General features: G+C 39.9%; 1 protein-coding gene across 1 annotated transcript in view; it reads right to left on the bottom strand.

Annotated features, from left to right (window-relative positions):
- The window catches only part of CLTCL1 (clathrin heavy chain like 1), a gene marked incomplete at its 5' end in the record, with an annotated part of 157,252 nt that overhangs the window by 112,286 nt on the left and 22,628 nt on the right, over positions 1-22,338 (bottom strand). Inside the window, 3 exon segments of the mRNA XM_064271932.1 lie at positions 8,063-8,193; positions 8,196-8,232; positions 8,234-8,331. Of these exon segments, the coding sequence (XP_064128002.1) occupies positions 8,063-8,193; positions 8,196-8,232; positions 8,234-8,331 (266 nt within the window).

The following is a 22,338-nucleotide window of genomic DNA, read 5'->3' as shown; positions in this document are numbered from 1 at the left end:
GGTTCAACAGGGGTTGGCAAACTATTGCTCATGGGTCAAAATCCACCCCTCCCTCATGTTTTTTTCCTCTTTCAAAACTCAGGTAAAATGAACATAACATAAAAATTTTCATTTTAAAGCATACAATTCAGTGGCATTTGGTACATTCTTAATGTTGTACAACCATCACCCCTCTTAGTTCAAAAACATTTCATCCCTACAAAAGAAAACCCCATACCCATTAAGTAGTCATCTCCATTCCACCTCCCTCCAGCAAGTGGCAATCACCAATATGCTTTCTGTCTCTATGGATTTGCTTTTTGTAGATATTTCATATACATGGAATCTCATAATATGTGATCTTTTGTGTCTGGCTTCTTTCTTTCACTTAGCATAATGTTTTTGAGGTTTATCCACATTGTAGCATGTTTCAGTACCTCATTCCCTTTTATGACTGCGTAATATTCCATTGTCTGCATATACCACAATTTGTTTACCTTTGATAAACATTTGGGTAATTTCTACCTTTTAGTTATCGGGAATAGTGTTGCTATGAAAATTGGTGTACAAGTATCTGTTTGAATCCCTGCCCTCAATTCTTTTGGGTATATACCTAGGAGTGCAGTTGCCAGGTCATATAGTAAGTCTACATTTAACTTTTTGAAAAACAGCCAAACTGTTTTCCATAGTGGCTGTACTTTTTAAAAAAAATTTTTATTGTGCTTTAAGTGAAAGTTTACAAATCAAGAAGTCTCTCCTACAAAAATTTATATATACACCTTGTTATATACTCCTAGTTGCTCTCTCCCTAATGAGACAGCACATTCTTTCTCTCCACTCTGTTTTCGTGTCCATCCAGCCAGCTTCTGACCCCCTCTGCCCTCTCATCTCCCCTCCAGACAGGAGCTGCCACATAGTCTCATGTGTCTACTTGATCCAAGAAGCTCACTCCTCACCAGTATCATTTTCTATCCCATAGTCCAGTTCAATCCTTGTCTGAAAAGTTGGCTTCGGGAATGGTTCCTGTCTTGGGCTAACAGAAGGTCTGGGGGCCATGACCTCCAGGGTCCTTCTAGTCTCAGTCAGACCATTAAGTCTGGTCTTTTTATGAGAATTTGAGGTCTGCATCCCACTGCTCTCCTGCTCCCTCAGGGGTTGTCTGTTGTGTTCCCTGTCAGGGCAGTCATCGGCTGTAGCCAGGCACCATCTAGCTTTTCTGGTCTCAGACTGATGTAGTCTCTGGTTTATGTGGCCCTATCTGTCTCTTGGACTCACAATTACCTTGTGTCTTTGGTGTTCTTCATTCTCCTTTGCTCCAGGTGGACAGAAACAAATCAATGCATCTTAGATAGCCACTTGCTGGCATTTAAGACCCCAGACGCCACTCTCCAAAGTGGGATGCAGAATGTTTTCTTAATAGATTTTAGCACCATTTTACATCCCCACCAGCAAGCAATGGACGAGGGTTCCAGTTTCTCCACACCCATGGCAATACTTATTTTCCATTCTTCTCTATTATAGTTATCCTAGTGGGTATGAAGTGTTATCTCACTGTGGTTTTTCTTTGCATTCCCTAATGAATACTGATGTAACGCTTTACATAGTTGTCTTTTAAATCAGGAGAAAAAGAAGTTATAATAAAAAAACATATTTGTACTCTTATATTTACCTATGTAGTTACCTATACCAGTGTTCTTTCTTTTTTCTTAATTGTGTTTTAGGTGCAAATTTACAGCACTAATTAGATTCTCATTCAAATATTTTACAAAAATTGTTTTTGCGATATTGGTTGCAATCCCTGCAATGTGTCAGCACTCTCCCCCTTTCCCTTTACGCATCGGGTTCCTGGTTCCATTCACCCAGGTTTCCTGTCCCTTCCTGCCTTCTCATCTTTGCATTTGGCCAGGTGTTGCCCATTTGGTCCTATATACTTGACTGAACTAAGAAGCATGTTCCTCACGTCTTTTATAGGTCTGTCTAATCTTTGGCTGAAAGGTGGACTTTGGGAGTGGCTTTAGTTCTGAGTTAGCAGGGTATCCAGGAGCCATAGTCTTGGTGGTTCCTCCAGTTTCCGTCAGACCAGTTAAGTCTGGTCTTTGTTTGTGAACTTGAATTTTGTTCTACATTTTTCTCCAGCTCTGCCTGGAAGCCTCTATTGTGATCCCTGTCAGAGTAGTTGGTGGTTAGTACCTGGGCACCGTATAGTTTTTCTGGGCTCAGGCTGGTGGAGGCAGTGGTTTATGTGGTCCATTAGTCCTTTGGACTGGTATTTTCCTTGTGTTTTTGGTTTTCTTCATTCTCCTTTAATCCAGACACGATGAGACCAATAGATGTACCTTAGATGGCTGCTCACAAGCTTTTCAGACCCGAGATGCTACTCAATGTAGCAGGATATAGAATATTTTCTTTATGAACTGTTACACTAATTGACCTAAATGTCCCCCAAGACCATGGTTCCCAGCCCTCAGCCCCAGTAACTTGGTCCCTCAAGGTGTTTGGATATGTCTAGGAAGCTTCTGTGGCTTTGCCTTAGTCAAGATGTGCTGACTTCCCCAGTATTGTGTATTGTCTTACTCTTTACCAAAGTTTACCTACTGTCTAGTTAGTGTTTTTTTTCTTCCTATCCCTCTCCTCCTAGTCACTGTCAAAGATTGTTTCTTTCTGTGTGGAAACATTCTCATGTGTTTTTATAATGATCTCATACAGTATTTGTCCTTTTGTGATTTACTTATTTCACTCAACATAATGCCCTCCAGATTCATCCATGCTGTAAGATGTTTTCCAGATTCATCATTGTTTTTTAACACTGCATAGTATTCTATTGTGTGCATTTGCCATAATTTGTTTATCCATTTATCTGCTGATGGGCACTTAGGTTGTTTCTATCTTGTTGCTATCATAAATAATGCTGCAATGAACATCGGTGTGTATATGCCTATTCATGTTGGCTCTTATTTCTCTAGGACATATTCCTAGGAGAGGGATTGCTGAATTGTACATTTCTATTTATAGCTTTTTAAGGTGGTGCCATACCATTTTCCATAGTGACTGTAGCATTTTACACTCCCACCAACAGTACGTAAAAGTTCCAATCTCCCTGCAACCTCTCCAACATTTGCTATTTTCTGTTTTAAATTAGTACCAGTAATGTCGGGGTGAGATGGTATCTCATTGCAGTTTGGGTTTGCATTTTTCTAATGGCTAATGATCGTGAGCATTTGCTCATGTGTCTATTAGCTGTCTGAATGATTTCTCTGTTCATACCCTTTGCCCATTTTTCTTTATTTCTTCATGTAGATTCCAGCTTCTTATATATACAGATTCATGTCTTTCATCAAACTTGGCAAGTTTTCCCCTATTATTTCTTTAAATAGTCTTGCTGTTCCTTACTCTCTCCTTTCCTGGGACACCCATTATGCATATGCTGAGACTCCTGATAATGTCCTACAGGTCAGCCTCTGTTCATTTTTCTTCATTCTTTGTTGTATCTGTTCCTCAGACTGAATAATCTCATTTGACCTATCTTGAACCTTGCAGATTCTTTTTTCTATCAGCTGCAATCTGCTCCGGAGCCACTCTAGTAAGCTTTTCATTTTGGCTATTGTTAATTTCAACTCCAGGATTTCTATTTGGTTCTTTTCAAAATGATTTTGATCTCTTTATTGGTATTATTTATTTGGTGAGACACTTTTCTCCTATTCTCCTTTAGTTCTTAAGACATGGTTTCCTTTAGTTCTTCAAACATATATAAGATAGCTGATTTAAAGTTTATTTAATTTTGTTAGTCTGGGCTTCCTCAGAATAGTTTCTATTGACTACTTTTTTTCCTGTGTATGGGCCATAATTTCTTGTTTCTTTGCATATCTTGTAACTGTTGTTGAAAACTGGACATTTAAAATAATATGATGACTCTGGAAGTCAGATGCCCTCCCCCACACCCCCAGAGGCTGTTGTTTCTGTGTAATGAAATGAGTTCCTTTATATGGTCTTTTGCCTTGGTTTCTGGGAAAAACACTTTGGGAGACTGTTACCCCTATGCCCTGAGGAGTTGTTACCTTTTCCCTAGTTCTTTGGAGAAACTACTTAGGGGATCTCCCAGGTTGCATTCTACCCCAGAGGGTTGTTACTTTTGCCCAGGGAAGAAGCCAGTCTCTGCCAGAAGAAGATGCTATTTTTGTGTAAGGCCTGAGTTGACTGACATCTCATGGGCTTGTGACTCTCCCAAGATGATCAGCTGGTCACAGTCTTGCAAGGAATCGATCAATTTACGATTCATATAGTGGCTTGAAAATCCACCCAATAGGACTGAGTAACTTGAGGTCCACAGAGGGGATTGGTCAGTTTGTGGTCCTGCTGGGAGTACCGTGGTTTGAAACTGACAAGGAGTTTGCTCATATAAACCACAGAAGTTTTTAGAGGCAAGGAGGGAAGCTTAAGAAACTTAAGACCAATAAGAGTCTGGAGCAGAACAGTCTAGACCTGTGGTTCTTGTGAGGGGAACCTCTTAAAAAGAGCTATAATACAGTTCAAGGACTGTAATACTGAAGATGGCGAGGAGTCTGGAAAGGGCCCAGCAGCAGAGAGCTGGCAGCAAGAAACCAAGAAAGGGGTCAAGTGGAAGAGAGTCAGCAGTGAGAGGTCTGGAAGTGGGCCTGGAGACAGCTGGTGATTTCAACAGAAAGATGTTGCTAGGAAAGCAATAAGAGAGCTGAGAAGCTGCTATACTGGCTACGAGCTGGGTCAGCTAGCAGCAGAGAGGCTGACAGTGGGGAGGCCTGATGGCAGAGAGGGGAGTGGGTATGCATGGCTGAGAGGAACCTGCTTGCAGGTTGAAGCCTGCTAGCAGCAAAGAGCACCTAAGAACTGTCCTGGTTGAAAGCTGTCCTGCACTGAAGAAGGGAGGGATGTGTTCTCCACCTTGGGGGAGCTTTCAAACCTAGCCTGTATGCGTACTGATCCTGTTACTTCCAGGTTGATCCTGGTTTCCAAGTTGTAGCCTGTTATTTCCCTAATAAACACATAACTGTGAGTTTGGTCTATGAATTCTGTGTGGCCGCTGCAATGAATCATCAAATCCAGCAGAGAAGTAGAAAATGCTGTGGGGGAATCAGCTGGTGTCAGAAATGGTGAAACAGTTGGAGAGTGGAGGTCTGACTTCCACCTCATTAGGTGCTGTTGAGTTGGTTCCGACTCATAGCGACCCTATGCACAACAGAACGAAACACTGCCCGGTCCTGAGTCATCCTTACAATCATTGCTATGCTTGAGCTCACTGTTGCAGCCACTGTCAATCCACCTCACTGAGGGTCTTCCTCTTTTCTGCTGGCCCTGTACTCTGCCAAGCGTGATGTCCTTCTCCAGGGACTGATACCTCCTGACAACATGTCCAAAGTATGTAAGATGCAGTCTCGTCATCCTCGCCTCTAAGGAGCATTCTGGCTGTACTTTTTCTAAGACATATTTGTTCATTCTTTTGGCAGTCCATGGTATATACAATATTCTTCGCCAACACCACAATTCAAAGGTGTCAATTCTTCTTTGGTATTCCTCATTCACTGTCCAGCTTTCACATGCATATGATGCAATTGAAAATAACGTGGCTTGGGTCGGGCACACGTTAGTCTTCAGGGTGACATCTTTGCTCTTCAATAAGTTGAAGAGGTCCTTTGCAGTAGATTTACCCAATGCAATGTGTCTTTTGATTTCTTGACTGCTGTTTCCATGGCTGTTGATCGTGGATCCAAGTAAAACGAAATCCTTGACAACTTCAATCTTTTCTCCATTTATCATGATGTTGCTCACTGGTCCAGTTGTGAGGATTTTTGTTTTCTTTATGTTGAGGTGCAATCCATACTGAAGGCTGTGGTCTTTGATCTTCGCCAGTAAGTGCTTCAAGTCCTCTTCACTTTCAGCAAGCAAGGTTGCGTCATCTGCATAACGCAGGTTGTTAATGAGTCTTCCTCCAATCCTGATGCCCTGTTCTTCTTCATATAGTCCAGCTTCTCAGATTATTTGCTCAGGATACAGATTGAATAGATATGGTGGAAGAATACAACCCTGACGCACACCTTTTCTGACTTTAAACCAGTCGGTATCCCCTTGTTCTGTATGAACAACTGCCTCTTGATCTACGTAAAGGTTCCTCATGAGCACAATTACATGTTCTGGAATTCCCATTGTCCACCTCATAGGAACCAGCTTTGTGCTGATCCTGATTTTTATCCCCCATGAATCTAGATGATTCTTCATGATGCCACGCTACAGACCATAAGGACCAGCAACACCCAAATCCCTTCGATGGTAAGTCAAAGACAGAGTTTCCATATGTGAAAAGCTCCATAAATAGCATCTACCCAGGGGTTAGTAACTACAAAGAGGAAATCATTCCAACTAATAGATGACACACCACAGGAAACATTCTAGGTATAAAATTAATCCTTTCATAGAAGCCTTAGGAATCAGACTCGAACAAGCTCTGTTATGGGCCACATCATTAAAAAAACCAACCTGTTATTTTATGTGTGGGAACGATGGAAATAATTTGATGTGAGGTTTCCTACAATATATTGTCACTACAGCTTCATGTTCAATCCTGGCAAAACAAACTTGTCAGTATAGTACAGAACATGAGTGGTTAGAGTAGAGGTACTTCAACATGCCCTCATCTGTGCTCCATCTACAAAGACAGATGCCAAGCTATCATTGCTGACCCTGACCCTGCACACCTAGTCCACCACCAACTTCTAGTCATTTCACCTCCGAAGTCTCATTGCCTTTCCTGCCCATCTCCAATGCCACTGTCTCCATATAAATCACACACACCTTATTTCTCCTGGGGGTTGCAGAGTAAAAGGGACTCCCCAAGGTGTAGAGAAGTATTCCTTACCTCTTTGCTCGCTCTTACCTTTATCATATATATCTCTATTCCAGAACATATTTCTATATTTATTTATAAACTAGTCTCCCAGCCTCCAATCTCCATCCTTACTGCCTGTAGGATAGAGCATGTACCTCAATCTGGCCCCACCCATCTCTCCAGCTGCCTCTTATGCATCCCATCTGCACCAGTCAAATGGTGACCCCAGACTCCCAGAAAGAGCCATTCTCTCTCATTTCCATGCCTTTCCATACACTGCTTCTTCCCAAAGTAAACTTTTATAGCTGGCAAGGTGCAACTTTGATGCCCCCTCTGTTTTAGCCCCTCTCTAAACTTTAGGTACTCTTTCATAGCTGCCATAGTACACTCTTCAAATGTTTGACAGTTTTCTAAGTACCAGAATTATGAAGACATTCCTTCCCCACTAGGCCATGGACAGACCATTAAAAACAAGGACTGGCTAATAAAGACCTATATCCCCTGCGCCAAACATCCTGTAGTTCTCAAATATTTAGTAAATGGATTAGCCACCAGGAATGAAAACAAGGAGGATGGAAGAAAGTTATTGCTTTCATTATAAAAGAATATCAATCAGTAACATTCCACTGAGTCCTTAAAATAGAGCCTAACAACTACTTCTTATACACCTACAGAGTCCATGTTGCTCTACATAATTTTTCAATAATTTACTTCTCAAAGCTGTTCTAGAAATATTTATAGAATGAATATCAATAGCCTGATGGAATACAGTAGTTAATGGCCAAAGTTGAATTAGTTAATGTTCTTACTTGATTAAAGTAAGAGCTGGTGGTACAGCAGTTAAGTGTTTGGCTGCTAAGTCAAAGGCTGGCAGTTCAAACCCACCCAGTAGCTCCATCAGAGAAAGACCTGGCAATCTACTCCTGTAAAGATTACAGCCTAGAAAACCCTATGGGACAATTCTACTCTGTCACATGGGGTCACTATGAGTTGCAATCAACTCGATAGCACCTAACAACAACTTGATCCAAAGTTTGAATTTCTTTGTAATCTGTCTTTCTTTCCATCACGAGTTACAACTCCTGCCTTATACTATATCAACATCAAACAATCTAACCATTCCTATCTACAATTTTTTTTTTTAATATCTACAATTTTTTTTTTTAATCTACAATTAGGTCTTTAAGTTACATCAAACTTGCTTTTTGAAGGCAGCCAAAAGCTTACCTGAGCCGAGATGCCAACAAGGAGCAGCCACTTCTGGTACTTGTCTGTCTGGTAGTGGATCATCAGGCACCCCACCAGACTGGCATGTTGATCAAACATCTTCATGGGCTGGGAGTCATCTTCCATGTTCAGTGGTAGACTGTGGTCTCAGTCACCACAGCAAGAGCGTTCGAAAGAGATCTGTTTTCAGAAAATCACCTCTTCTACCATAATATGAGCCTTCATTTTACTCTTCACCTCAATATTAAAAATTCGAAGGGTCTTCCCAGCTAGTATTTGATGTGATGGAAATTAGAGAAAAATAAATTGAAAATATGAAAAACAAATTCTTACACTCTTAATTCTTAATCTTTTTAATATAACTTTAAGTTGTACTACTTAAAGTTAACTTGACTAAGAGAGAAAAAGCTTGAGTAGTAATTAACCATACTTTCAAGTCTAAATATGGAGAAGAGCCTCAAATATTGAGAACATTCAATTCTTCTTCAAAAGAACATGAAAGTGTGTGAATATTTATAGAACGTATTAATAACAATCAGAAATTAGTTCTACTGAAGCAACTATCAAGAGAATCAATTTTAGATAGGTTATTCCAATTTTAAAATGCTTTTCTAGAAAAATCAGCAAAAACATAAAATACTCTTTGTTTGGTGTCTCCAACTTTCAGTAAAGACCATTTGAAAAAAAACTTCTCCATATAACAGGACGAAATAATCAATCAAAAAGAACTAAACCACTTGCTGTGAAACTGATTCAGACTCATGGTGACTCCATGTGTATCAGAGCCCACAGGATTTTCAATGGCTGTGATTTTTTAGAAGTAGATTGATGGGCCTTTCTTCCGAAGTGTCCCTGGATATATCTGAACCAACAACCTTTTGGACAGTAGCTGAGCACTTAACCATTGGTTCCATATAATAGGGTTATTTTGTCTTAAATTCTAGACCAGTGCTGTCAAACAGAACTTTCTGCAATGTTGCAAGTATTTTTTATTTGCATTGTCCATTACAGTAGCCTCTAATTACACATGGCTATTAAGTACTTGAAATGTACTTAATAGACACATTTCAGGAACTGAATAACGTTTACTTATTAAATTTTAATTAATTTAAACAGCTATATGTGGCAAAAAAAAGAAAAAAAAATTTTTTTTTTTAATGTGGCAGTGTCCAATAGAACATGCAGTTCTAGACAAAAGCCTTTGCCATCCAACCTCTGGCAAGAGACACAAAATGTTTCCACTTGTGATCAGGAGCTGTCTTCTGATCTTGGTATCACCTGAATAAAAGAATTTTACTTTAAATATATTTATTTAAAAAAATTCACCAACAATTTACAAAGCATTAAAAAGCACAAAATATCCAGGAGTGACTTTAAAAGATACATAAAACTTCTACAGTGAAAACTATAAAATGTTCCTAAGAAAAATTAAAGACCTAAATAAATGAAAGAGCATATAGCATGTTCATGAATGAAACTCAATAACATGAAGATACCAGTCTTCCACAAACAAATGTATGGATTCAATGCAATCTCAGTCATGATCCCATCGATCTTCTTAACAGATACTGACAAATGGATTCTAAAATTTAAAAGGAAATGGAAATGATCTCTTGAAAAAGTAGAGGATGGAGTCAAGAATAATGCTAAGATGATTCTGGGAATACGGCAGGGTAAAAAGGTCAAGGTTCCAACTCTCCCATACAAGTACACGAAGCAATACAACAAGAAAATGCTGCTTGGCCTTGAGGGACTCTGAATCAGTAAGGAGAATACAGAAGTGAGGAACTGTAGATGGACACAAGTCAATGATGAGTTGCATACAGCAGGAACACTGCTTCTCCCACTATCAGCACATCCCCACCCCAGCCACACAGGCTACTGGCTGCTGTGAATTAGGAAAGCGGCCTCAGTGTGATCTCCCAGCCAACACAATCCCTGCCTTTTTAAGGGGAAGGCTCCATGCTTTTACTCTAAAATCAACAAAGTAGACCTCCCTGGGGATTTGTTCTGAGCCTGGTGGTCTCTTCCTTTCCTGGCAACTGTTGGCTATTACAAACTGCAAGGCTACATAAGTGGTTTCAGAAGAAGACCCCTGCACTGGAGCCTGATTCCACAGCCACACACTGCCTGCCTGGATACAGGGAAAACCTAGTAACTCAGACTCCCACAATCAACAGGACAGATCTCCCTAGGATTTGTTCGGTTCTGTCTGCCACCCCCCACCCTCTGGTCGGCACCGAGAACTACTGACTGTGGCTGCTGTGAGCGAGGAAGCCAGTGCTTTAAGTGGAGTCTGCTCCTCTAGTCAACACACTGCCATTGGGGTTCTTAAATCAAAAAGGCAGCCTTCCTGAGGGTCCATTCAGAGCAGGCGGGCTTTCACCCTCCCAGTAAGTGCTGGCTGCTGAAACTACTATGGTTACAGATGCCCTCCTGCATTGAAGCCTGTGCCCACAGCCAACACACTGCCTTGCCTGTGCACAGGGAAAGCCCTGCAGCTCAGGACCCCAAAATCTCTGCTGCTGGGACTCCGAAATCAACAAGACAGTTCTTGCGAGGTTCATCTGGGGAGTGCCTGCCCCTCTGCCTCCTCACACGGAGGAAAATATGCCTATGCTTTCCCTGATTGCTAACTCAGATATAAGTATGCCCCCAAAGCTCAGGGAAGGAAGCCTTGGGCAAGAGCCTGAGGGCAGCACCCAGGCCCAGAGGGCTTCACTGGGTGTGGACTGTCTGACTGGAAACATGGTGGCAGAAAGAGAGCAGGGAAGAGAGCAATAATCAGAGAAAACTTGCCCCTTGCTGTACAGATTAATTAATACACACTACTTATCTCTCCTGAGTGGCTGTGTCCTCTGGTGAACAGATTAATTAGTGCATTTTCTCTGCTGTGTTTGGGAGAAACTGAAAGTTGAAAATAGAGGCCTGGAACATTCAAATCCTAATTAAAACAGAGAGGAGGAAGGAGCTATCACAGAGAGGGAGAGGGAATGGCAAACAAAGCTCCGACTGCCTAAGAGTTTCTTGCATAAAGTAGTGCTAGCAAAAAAAACACCAAATACTGGATAGAACTGAGAAAGTTAACACTCTCTAAAATTCCAGTGTCTCAACAAAAAACCACAAGACACGCAAAGATAACAGAAACAATGGCCTAGTCAAACAAATGAGATGAAGGCAGGTGAATCACATCTATAAAAGCCTAAATAATGAACAGAATGCAAGAATATAATGCAACAGTATTAAACACACTCAAAGAACTAAAGGAAAACACAAAGATCTAGAAGAAATCAGGAAAATGATGCATGAATAAAAATGAGTATTAAAAAAAAAGATATAGACATTCTGAAAAGAAACCAAACAGAAATACTGGAACTAAAAGATATAATAACTGAAAAGAGAAACAAAATGGAAGGATTTAACAACAGATTTGATTAGGCAAAAAAAATGAATCAGTAAAGTAGAGGATGAGATAGAATTACGGAGGCTGAAGAGCAACAAGGAAGGAGGCTCAAGACTGCTAAACACAGTTTAATGGAATTATGGGACAACATCAAGAGAGCCAACATACATCACAGGAATGTCAGGAGATGAGAAAGGGACAGAAGAATATTTGAAGAAATAATAGCAAAGAATTTCCCAAATCTGACAAAGGATGTGAGCCTAAAAACCCAAGAAGCTCAATGACCTCCAAACAGGATAAACTTAAAGAGATGCATACCAAGATACATCATAATCAGGCTCTCAAAATGTAAAGATAAAGAGAAAACCCTGAAAGTAGCAACAGAAAAACAGAGTCACATATAAAGGATCCCTGATAAAATGAAGCACTGATTTCTCCTCGGAAACCTTGGTGGCCAGAAGGCAATTAAACAGCATATTTAAATTGCTGAAAAAAAAAAACAAAACCGTCAACCAAGAGTAGTATAAGTGGTGAAACTATCCTTCAAGGTAAAAAGAATTAAAACATTCCCAGATAAACAGAAGTTGAGGAGAATACTACCAGACCGGCTCTACAAAAAAGGCTAATGGTAGTCCTACAGATGGGGGAGGGGGGGAGACACTAGAAGGTAACTCAAGGCCATACACAGAAGGGAAGATCTTCAATAAAGGTAATTACATGGGCAAATGTAAGGGCTAGTCTTAAATTATTTTTGCTCGATAATTCTAATTGTTATGTCCTTCATGCTTTGTAATGACATATTTACAAAAAAGCAAGTATAAAATTGTTACAGGGCACATGATGTATAAAGATGTAATTTGTGATCACAACAAAATGGGGGGAGGAACAGTATAGGTATAGAGTTTTTCTATGTTACTGGAATTAAGTTGGTATCTATTTACTGTATTTTTCGCAAATAACACGCCTACACATACAGCGTGCACAGTGCACCTAGGAAAATAATGTGCGAGGGGGTTGTGCAGCTGGCAAAAAAAAGAAGTATAATACGTGCGTTATTTGCATAAAAATATGGTATTCTAGGATATTATAAATATGTTAAATGTAATATTCATGGCAACCAGTGAGAAAATATCAAAAATTTACACACAAAAGGAAAGGAGAAAAGAAACAAAATGGCTCATTACAAAAAACCAACAAAATACAAAAGTTGGCAGTATTAGAGGAAATAGACAAAGAAGGCTTAAGACACAAAAAAACAACAAAATGGCAGAAGTCCTTCCTAATCAGTAATTACAGTGGAGGTAAATAGACTAAACACTCCAACCAAAATGCAAAGATTGGCAGAAAGGATTAAAAAAACAAAACAAAGCAATGATCCAACTATATGTTGTTTACAAAAGACACACCTTAGACCCAAGGAAACGAACACGTTGAAAATGAAAGGATGGAAGAAAATATTCCATGCAAATAATAACCAAAAGAGCTGGGGTAGCAATTTTAATATCAAAGTACACTTTAAGTCAAAATGTGTTAGAAGAGATAAAGAAGGACATTATGTAATGATAAAAGGGTCAGTTCATCAAGAAGATATAACAATTATAAATACATATGCATCCAACATCTGAGCACCTAAATACATAGAGCAAATACTGATATAAATGAAGATATGGACAGCTCTACAATAATAGTTGGTGATGTCAATACACCATTTTCAATAATTGACAGAATGCCTTGAAAGATGATCAAGAAAATAGAGAAACTGAATGACACTAAAAACCCAGCCAGACCTAACAGACATATATAGAACACTCCACCCAACGGCACAATATACGTTCTACTCCAGTGCACATGGATCATTCTCCAAGATAGACCACGTGATAGGTTATAAAGTAAGTCTCAATACATTTAAAAAGACTGTAATAACACAAAGTATTTTCTCTAATGACAATGGAGTGAAATTAGAAATTAATAACAGAAAGAAAACTGGATATATGCAAATATATGGAAACCAAACAACAAACTATTAAACAACCAACTGGTCAAAGAAGAAATCAGGAAGTACTTAGATTCAAATGAAAAGCAAAACACAAGGTAACAAAACTTATGAGATGTAACAAAACTTATGAGATGCAGCAAAAGCAGTCCTCAGAGAGAAATTCATTGCAATAAGCCAACAAAACCAGAAATATATTCTTTTAAAAAATCAATAAAATGGATAAATCTTCAGCCAGACTGACAAAATAAAAAGATGATGCAAACAACCAAAATAATAACCGAAAGTAGAGACATTACAACTGATTCAACAGAAAAGAATTACAACAGAATACTATGAACAACTGTATACCACCAAACTTGATAATTTAGATGAAATGAATAAATTCTTAGAAGCACACAATCTATCTAAACTGACACAAAATGAAATAGAAAATATCAACATACCCAAACAAGTGAAGAGATTGAATGAGTAATCAAAAATCTCCCAACAGAAGAAAGTCCTGAACCAGATGACTTCACTGGAGAATTCTACCAAATATTTCGGGAAGAACTGACACCATCCCTGTTCAAACTTTTCCAAAAGAGAGCTGTGAAAGGAATATGTCCTAACTCATTCTATTAGGCCAGCATTACGTTGATACCAAAGCCAGATAAAGACACCAAAAGAAAAGAAAACAAAACAACAGCAACAACTACAGGTCAATATCCTTTATGAATATAGATACACAATCTCTCAACAAAATACTAGCAAACAGAATCCAACATAATATTAAAAGAATTATATACCATAACCAAGTGGGATTTATTTCAGGAATGCAAGGACAGTTCAAAAGTAGAATATCAATAAACATAACACTTAAATAGAACAAAGGAAAGGAGCGAAATGATCATTTCAACTGAGACAGAAAAAACGTTTGCTAAAATCCAGCACACTTTCTTAATAAAAGCACTCCACTCCACAAGACAGGGAAAAGAAAGGAAGTTCCTCAATATGACTAAGGGCATTTATGAAAAACCAACTGCCAACATTATACACAATGGATAAAGATTGATGACTTTCCCTTTAAGATTGAGAACAAAACAAGGATGCTCACTCTCACTACTCCTATTCAACATTGCACTGAAGTCCTAGTCAGAGCAATAAGGCAAGAAAAGATATCCAAATTGTAAAAGAGGAATTAAAATTATCTCTATTTACAGACAACATTATCCTATATATAGAGAGCCCTAGAGGATCCACAAAAATACCTCTAGAGCTAATGGATGAATTCAGCAAAATTGCAAGGTACAAGGTCAACACACCAGTGGTGTCACTATGGTTGGTGTTACCCAGTGGAGTAACTCATAGTGTCACCCTTTCATGGACCTCCTCCTGTACCAGACCATACAGAATCCTCAGTATTGTTTTTTGTATAAATGTTATATTTTTTCTCCTTCTTTTCCTACAGGATTGCTATGAGTTGGAATCAACTCAATAGCAATGGGTTTGGGTTTTTTTTCGGTTTTGGTTTCCTTTAATTACTACGTAATTCTCAAAAAAGTTATTGATATACTAATTACCAAGATATCTTAGCTAAAGCACCAGAAAATTTGACAAAGTAAGTGACTATAAAAACACGGGCAGCAAAAAAAACAACAGCATGTGCTTGTAGCTCATGCAGACAAAACCACATGATTTGAAGCATCACTATAATTGGGTAATAATGACAACTCTGACCAGAGTGCATCAGAAGGTTCAAAAAGTAAATTAGTATAGAGTTTTAGTCTTGTAGATATATTGATACATGTAAGCTGGGCTTACAAAAAAATGTTTTTGTTGGAATAACTAACTACAGGGATGTTTTTATAAAAAAAATAAAAGTTTCTCCAGAAGAACTAGATGGTGCCCAGCTATAACCGATGACTGCCCTGACAAGGAACACAACAGAGAATCCCTGATGGGGTAGGAGACCAGTGGGGATGCAGACCTCAAATTCTCGTAAAAAGACCAGATTTAATGGTCTGATTGAGATCTGAAGGGCCCTGGAGGTCATGGTCCCCAGACCTTCTGTTAGCCCAAGACAGGAACCATTCCCAAAGCCAACTCTTCAGACAGGGATTGGACTGCAATGTAAGACAGAAAATGATACTGGTGAGGAGTAAGCTTCTTGGCTCAAGTAGAGACATGAGATTATGTGGGCAGCTCCTATCTGGAGGGGAGATGAGAAGGCAGAGGAGGACAGAAGCTGGCTGAATGGACACGGAAATACAGGGTGGAGAGAAGGAGTGTGCTGTCTCATTGGGGGAGAGCAACTAGGAGTATATAGAAAGGTGTATATAAATTTATATATGAGAGACTGACTTGATTTGTAAACTTTCACTTAAAGCACAATAAAATAATAATAATAAATTTCTGCTGAAACACTGCACAAAAATTTTAGAATCACTTTGGTGTGGTCTGAAGCCCTTACACTCCCCTAGTGATACCACTTCAACACACAAAAAGCAACTGGGTTCACACATACCAGCACTGAGAAATCTGAAAAGGAAATTGAGAAAACAATTCCATTTACAATAGCATCTAAAAGAATAAAATACCTGGGAATAAATGTAACCAGGAATGTGAAAGACTTACACAATGAAAATTATTAAAATACCATTGAAAGAGATCAAGACTTACATACATGAAAAGCCACCCTGTGTTTATCGATTAGAAGACTCAATATAGTTAAGATGTCAATACTACCCAAAGTGATCTACAGATTCAATGCAATTCTGATCAAAATTCCATCAATCTTCTTTGCAGAAACGGAAAAAGCAATCCTCAATTTTATACAAAAAGGCAAGAAGCCCTGAATAGCCAAAGCAATTTTGAAGAACAACAAAGTAAGAGGACTCATACAGATTTCAAAGCATACTATACAGCAAGAGTAATCAAAACAGTCTGGTACTGGTGTAACAACAGATACACAGACCAATGGAATAGAGTTGAGGCCAGAAATAAACCATACATCTACAGACAACTGATATTCAACAAGGGTGCTAAATCCATTCGATGGGGAAGGAAGAGTTTCCCTTTACTAAACAGTGCTTGGAAAATTGGATTTCCACATGCAGAAGTACTCTCAAACAAAATTTTGCTGAAGATTATTCAAAAATGGTTTCAATGAAGGACAACAAAGACACAAGGTAATTATGAGCCCAAGAGACAGAAAGGACCACGTAAAACAGTGACGACACCAGCCTGAGACCAGAAGAACTAGATGGTGCCTGGCTACAACCGATGACTGCCCTGACAGGGAACGTAAGAGAACCCCTGGGGGAGCAGGAGAACAGTGGGATGCAGACCCCAAATCCTCGTAAAAAGACCAGACTTAATGGTCTGACTGAGACTAGAAGGACCCCGGAGGTCATGGTCCCCAGACCTTCTGTTAGCCCAAGACAGGAACCATTCCCAAAGCCTACTCTTCAGACAGGGACTGGACTGGGCTATGGGATGGAAGATGCTGCTGGTGATGAGTGGGCTTCTTGGATCAAGTGGATGCATGAGACTATGTTGACACCTCCTCTCTGGAGGGGAGATGTGAGAGTGGAGCGGGTCAGAAGCTGGCTGAATAGACACAAAAAAAGAGAGTAGAGGGAGGGTGTGTGCTGTCTCATTAGGGGGAGAGTGGTTAGGAGTGTATATAGGGGGAGAGTGGTTAGGAGTGTATATAGGGGGAGAGTGGTAAGGAGTTTATAGAGGCGTGTATATAAGTTTTTGTATGAGACTGACTTGATTTGTGAACTTTCACTTAAAGCATAATAAAAAAAAAAAAAGTTTCAGCAGTACATCCACAGGTAACTACCAAAAATTCAAGCCGGATTCAGAAGAGGACATAGAATGAGGGATATCACTGCTGATGTCAGATGGGTCTTGGCTGAAAGCAGAGAATACCAAAAGGATGTTTACTTGTGTTTTACTGACCATGCAAAGGCATCTGACTCTGTAGATCATAACAAATTATGGATAACGTTTCAAAGAATGGGAATTCCAGAACATTTAATTGTGCTCATGAGGAACTTGTACATAGATCAGGAGGTAGCCATTTGAACAGAACGAGGGGATACCGCATGCTTTAAAATTAGGAAAGGTATGCATCACAGTTGTATCCTTTCACCAAACTTATTCAATCTGTATGCTGAATAATCCAAGAAGCTGGACTATATGAAGAACAACACAGCACCAGGATTGGAGGAGGACTCATTAACAACCTGGACATGCCGATGACACAACCTTGCTTGCTGAAAGCAAAGAGGATTTAAAACACTTACTGATGAGGATCAAAGACTACAACCTTCAGTATGGTTTACACCTCAACATAAAGAAAACAAAAATCCTCACAATTGGACCAACTAGCAAAACCATAAATGGAGAAAAGATTGAAGTTGTTTCTAGGACTTCATTTTACTTGGATCCACAATCAATGCCCATGGAAGCAGCAGTCAAGAAATCAATGTTATCGCATTGGGCAAATCTGCTGCAAATAGACCTCTTTAAAGTGTTAAAAAGCAAAGATGATGCACCTGACCCAGGCCATGGTATTTTCAATTGCCTCACATGCATGCAAAAGCTGGGCAATGAATAAGGAAGACTGAAGAACTGCTGCCTTTGAATTATGGTGTTGGCAAAGAATAGTGAATATACCATGAATTGGCAGAAGAACGAACAAATCCGTTTTGGAAGAGGTACAGCCAGAATGCTCCTTAGAAGCAAGGATGGCAAGACTTCGTCTCACGTACTTTGGACATGTCATCAGGAGGGACCAGTACCTGGAGAAAGACATCAAGCCTGGTAAAGCAGAGGGTCAAAAAAAGGAGGAAGACCCTTGATGAGATGAATTGACACAGTGGTTGCAACAATGGGCTCAAGCATAGCAAAGAGTATGAGGATGGCACAGGATCTGGCAGTGTTTCGTTCTGTTGTACACAGAGTCGCTATGAGTCAGAACTGACTCGATATTACCTAACAACAACATGCAGAAAAATGAACCAAAATCCATGATCACACCATACACAAAAATCAATACAAAATGGATCAAGGATCTAAATGTGAAAGTTAAACCATAAAATTCTTAGAAGAAAACATAGGGAGGTGGCTGTGAGACCTAGTTTTTAATGACAAAGTATCAGGTATTAAACAAAATTCATGAAGAACAAAATACAAAATTGATAAATGGGACCTCCTAAAAATTAAACACTTTTGTTCAACAAAGAACTTTATCAAAAAAGTGAAGAGACAACCTACAATTGGGAGAAAATTTCTGAGGACCATATATTCAACAAGGGTTTAATATCTAAAATACATTAAACAAATAATTTCTTTTACAAGGATCAGTGCAAAACTGGTTCCTATGAGGTGGGGGTTAAAGTGTCCCAAATGTCCAACTTCTCCAAGCTGTTATACCACTCCATCATCTCTAACATCAACTACTCCCTCCATCTCCCCTCAGTACTCTGTAAAAACAGCTTGGGGGAGGTGTCTAACCTTCTCCATCCCCACAAGGGGGAAGGAGATCTAAGATCAACAGCCCAAAGAGGATTCTCATGAGGTGGAGGTAAAACACGCCTCCCCTCTCTACCGTCTTCACTAATTCTGACACCAACCGTCCCTCACACAGCACTCTCTACTTCTCTACTGGGTTCGATAATTCATTACAGTAGTCACATTAGTAGTCTCGTTAGGGGTAGAGTGGGTAGGAGTGTATAGAGGGGTGTGTATCAGTTTTTGTATGAGGGACTGACTTGATTTGTGAACTTTCACTTAAAGCATAACAAAAACTTAAAAAAAAAAAAAAAAAGTTTCAGCAGTACATCCACAGGTAACTACCAAAAATTCAAGCCAGATTCAGAAGAGGACGTAGAACTCAAGACCATTCTCATGATTATGGGGTTTAAAGAAAAAAAGGGAAGTAACAGTTAAAATTTAGGCTCAGGAACACTCAGGATACAGTTCTTCCATCAGGACAGCCTCTTCCCAGCTGTGCTTGCAGGCATGCCTCTCCCTGGCCCTCAGTCACTGCCCAAAGGCACTCAGCTTTCTCTCTCCATGGGCCGGGAAGCCCACTGAGCCATCTCCTGCTGCTGGGTCTTTGCTGCTAGTCTCTTCTTCCTCAGTGGTGGTGGGCTCCTCTCTGCTCTGGAATTGGCTCTCTTTTAAGGCAAAACTATCAAACAGTCCCTCCCAATCACCTGGGTGGGAGTTAAAACCATGGCTAGAAAGGCCACACAAAAGCAATTAATCCACTGCATACATATAAAACTTCTACAGCTTAATAACAAAAAGATAAACAGCCTAATCAGAAAAATGGGCAAAGGACTTGAACTGACATTTCACCAAAGAGGATATTCAAATGGCCAAAAAGCACATGAAAAAATGTTTAATGCCGGTTCCTTGAAAGGTGAAATACAGAATTTCCAAACGATCTAGCAATTCCATTCCTAGGTGTACATGCAAGAGAAATAAAAATATAAGTCCACGCAAAAACTTCTACGCAATTGCTCATAGCAGCATTATTCATTGTTGTTAGGTGCCATTGAGTTGGTTCCGACTCATAAACACTGCCCGGTTCTGCACCATACTCAGAATCATCGGTCACGCTTGAGCCCACTGTTGCAGCCACTGTGTCAATTCATCTCGTTGAGGGTCTTCGTCTTTTTCAAGCATTAATCTTTTATAAAAGCATTATTCATAATAGCCAAAAAGTAGAAATGATCCAAATGTCCATCAACTGATGAAAAAAAATGTACAGATTCATACAATGGAATATTATTCAGCAATAAAAAGAAACTAAGTAGTGATAAATGATACAACATGGGAGAGCCTTGGAAACATTTCGCTAAGTGAAAACAGCCAGTCATAAAAGACCACATATTGTATGATTCCACTTAGAGAATGGAATAAACGGAATAGATAAATCTATAGAGACAGAAGTAGATTATAGTTTGGCTCAGGTGGAAGGAATGGGGGAAATGAGAGCATAATGGATACAAGTTTTCTTCTTGGAGTGATGAAATATCCTACACAGACTTTGCAGATGGTTGAACAACCTATGAATATACTAAAACCATTGAATTGTACACTTTAAATGGGTAACTTTTATGGTACGTCTGTTATCTAATGAGGCTATAACAGAAATACCACAAGTGGATTGCTTTAACAAACAAAAATTAATTTTCTCATAGTTTAAGAGGCTAGAAGTCTGAATTCAGGGTGCCGGCTCTAGGGGAAGGCTTTCTCCCTCTATCAACTCTGGAGGAAGGTCCTTGTTTCTTCTGAGCTTTTGCTCCTGGAAAATCTTCACGTGGCTTGGCATGTCTCTTCCCCTTCTCTGCTTCCTTCCCTTGCTTGTTCAATCTCTTTCATATCTCAAAAGAGAGTGATTTAAGACCCACCCTATACTAATCCTATCTCATTAATATAACAAAGACCACCCATTCCCAAATAGGATTATAACCACAGGCATAGAGGTAAGGATTTACAGTACATATTTTGGGGGGACACAATTAAATCCATAACATTCTACCCTTTAAATCAAACAAACAAACAAAAATCCCAGTGCTGTCAATTGCGACTCATAGCAACCCTATAGGACAGAGTAGAACCGCCCCATAGAGTTTCCAAGGAGCGGCTGGTGGATTTGAACTGCCGACTCTTTGGTTACCAGCCATAGCACTTAACCACTATGCCACCACGGTTTCCACCCCTTGGAGCCCCCAAATTCATGTCCTTGCCACATGCAAAATGCATTCACCCCGTCACATCACCCCAAATGTCTTAAATCAACTTCAAGTCCAAAATCTCATTTTCTGAATTATCTAAATCAAATATGGGTGAGACTTTAGGCATATTCCATCCTGGGGTAAAATTCCTCTTTATCTATATACCTGTGAAATTTAGACTACAAGTTATCTGTTTCCAAAGTACAATGGTGGAACAGGCACATGGTAGACATCTGTATCACAAATGAGAGGAATTTGAAGGAAAGAAGGGATAATAGGCACGAGACAAGTCCAAAACCCCAGAACAACTTACATTAGCTCTCAAGGCTTGAAAATAATCCTCTGTTCTTTGGGACCATCTGGGCAATGGTCCCACCCTTTCGGTGTTGGCCATGACCTCTGGATTCTGGGTGAAAGCCCCCTGGCTTCAGCTCTGTTTTCCAGGCCCACTGGCAACTCGGCTCCCTCAGCTTTGGGCGGCCACATTCGCTTAGTCCATCTGAGGGGTAACCCCACCCCCTTGGCCTCATCTGATCCCATTCTTCTCCCTCTGGGCATGGCAATTCTACCCTCTCAGCTTTAGGCAACAGCCCCATGTCCCTGGCACACCTTCATTGCAGCCCCACACTCTGGAACTGATCCAACTCTTTGAAACCAAGGAGGCTATACCCCCACCCTTTGAGATCCAGGAGACCACGGCCCCACCCTTCAAAACTGAGAAGGCCCTGCTTCCCATGCTCCTTCCAACTGTTCTGCTGATCTTCAAACTGCTTCAAGCATGGTTCTTTCCTTTTCTTGGAGTACAACAGATGTAGCTCCTTTGGCCTTTTTCTTGCCTGTAGAATTTCAAGAGGCAGACAGCGTTCTTTCCTTTCGTTCCTTCTGTGTCCCCTTCAGTCTAAGCTGTGGTAGTTGGTTAAATCCACCCATTCACAGGCTTAATCTCTTTAACAAAAGATTGTGAGATTGTGTAGCCACATCCTTGGTAAACATTCTAGGGTATGTTTCCTTAGTTTGTACAACAGAATTTTCCAAATATTTAAGTTTTGTTTTCATTTTGCACAGTTCACTTTTAAGCCCATTTCTTTCCTCTCTCATTTTAATATAAACAGCAAGGAAAAACCAGTCGACCCCTTTA

Source organism: Loxodonta africana, chromosome 19 (assembly GCF_030014295.1).
Source record: "Loxodonta africana isolate mLoxAfr1 chromosome 19, mLoxAfr1.hap2, whole genome shotgun sequence".
Taxonomy (NCBI): domain Eukaryota; kingdom Metazoa; phylum Chordata; class Mammalia; order Proboscidea; family Elephantidae; genus Loxodonta; species Loxodonta africana.
This window is presented reverse-complemented; position numbering and strand designations above follow the sequence as displayed.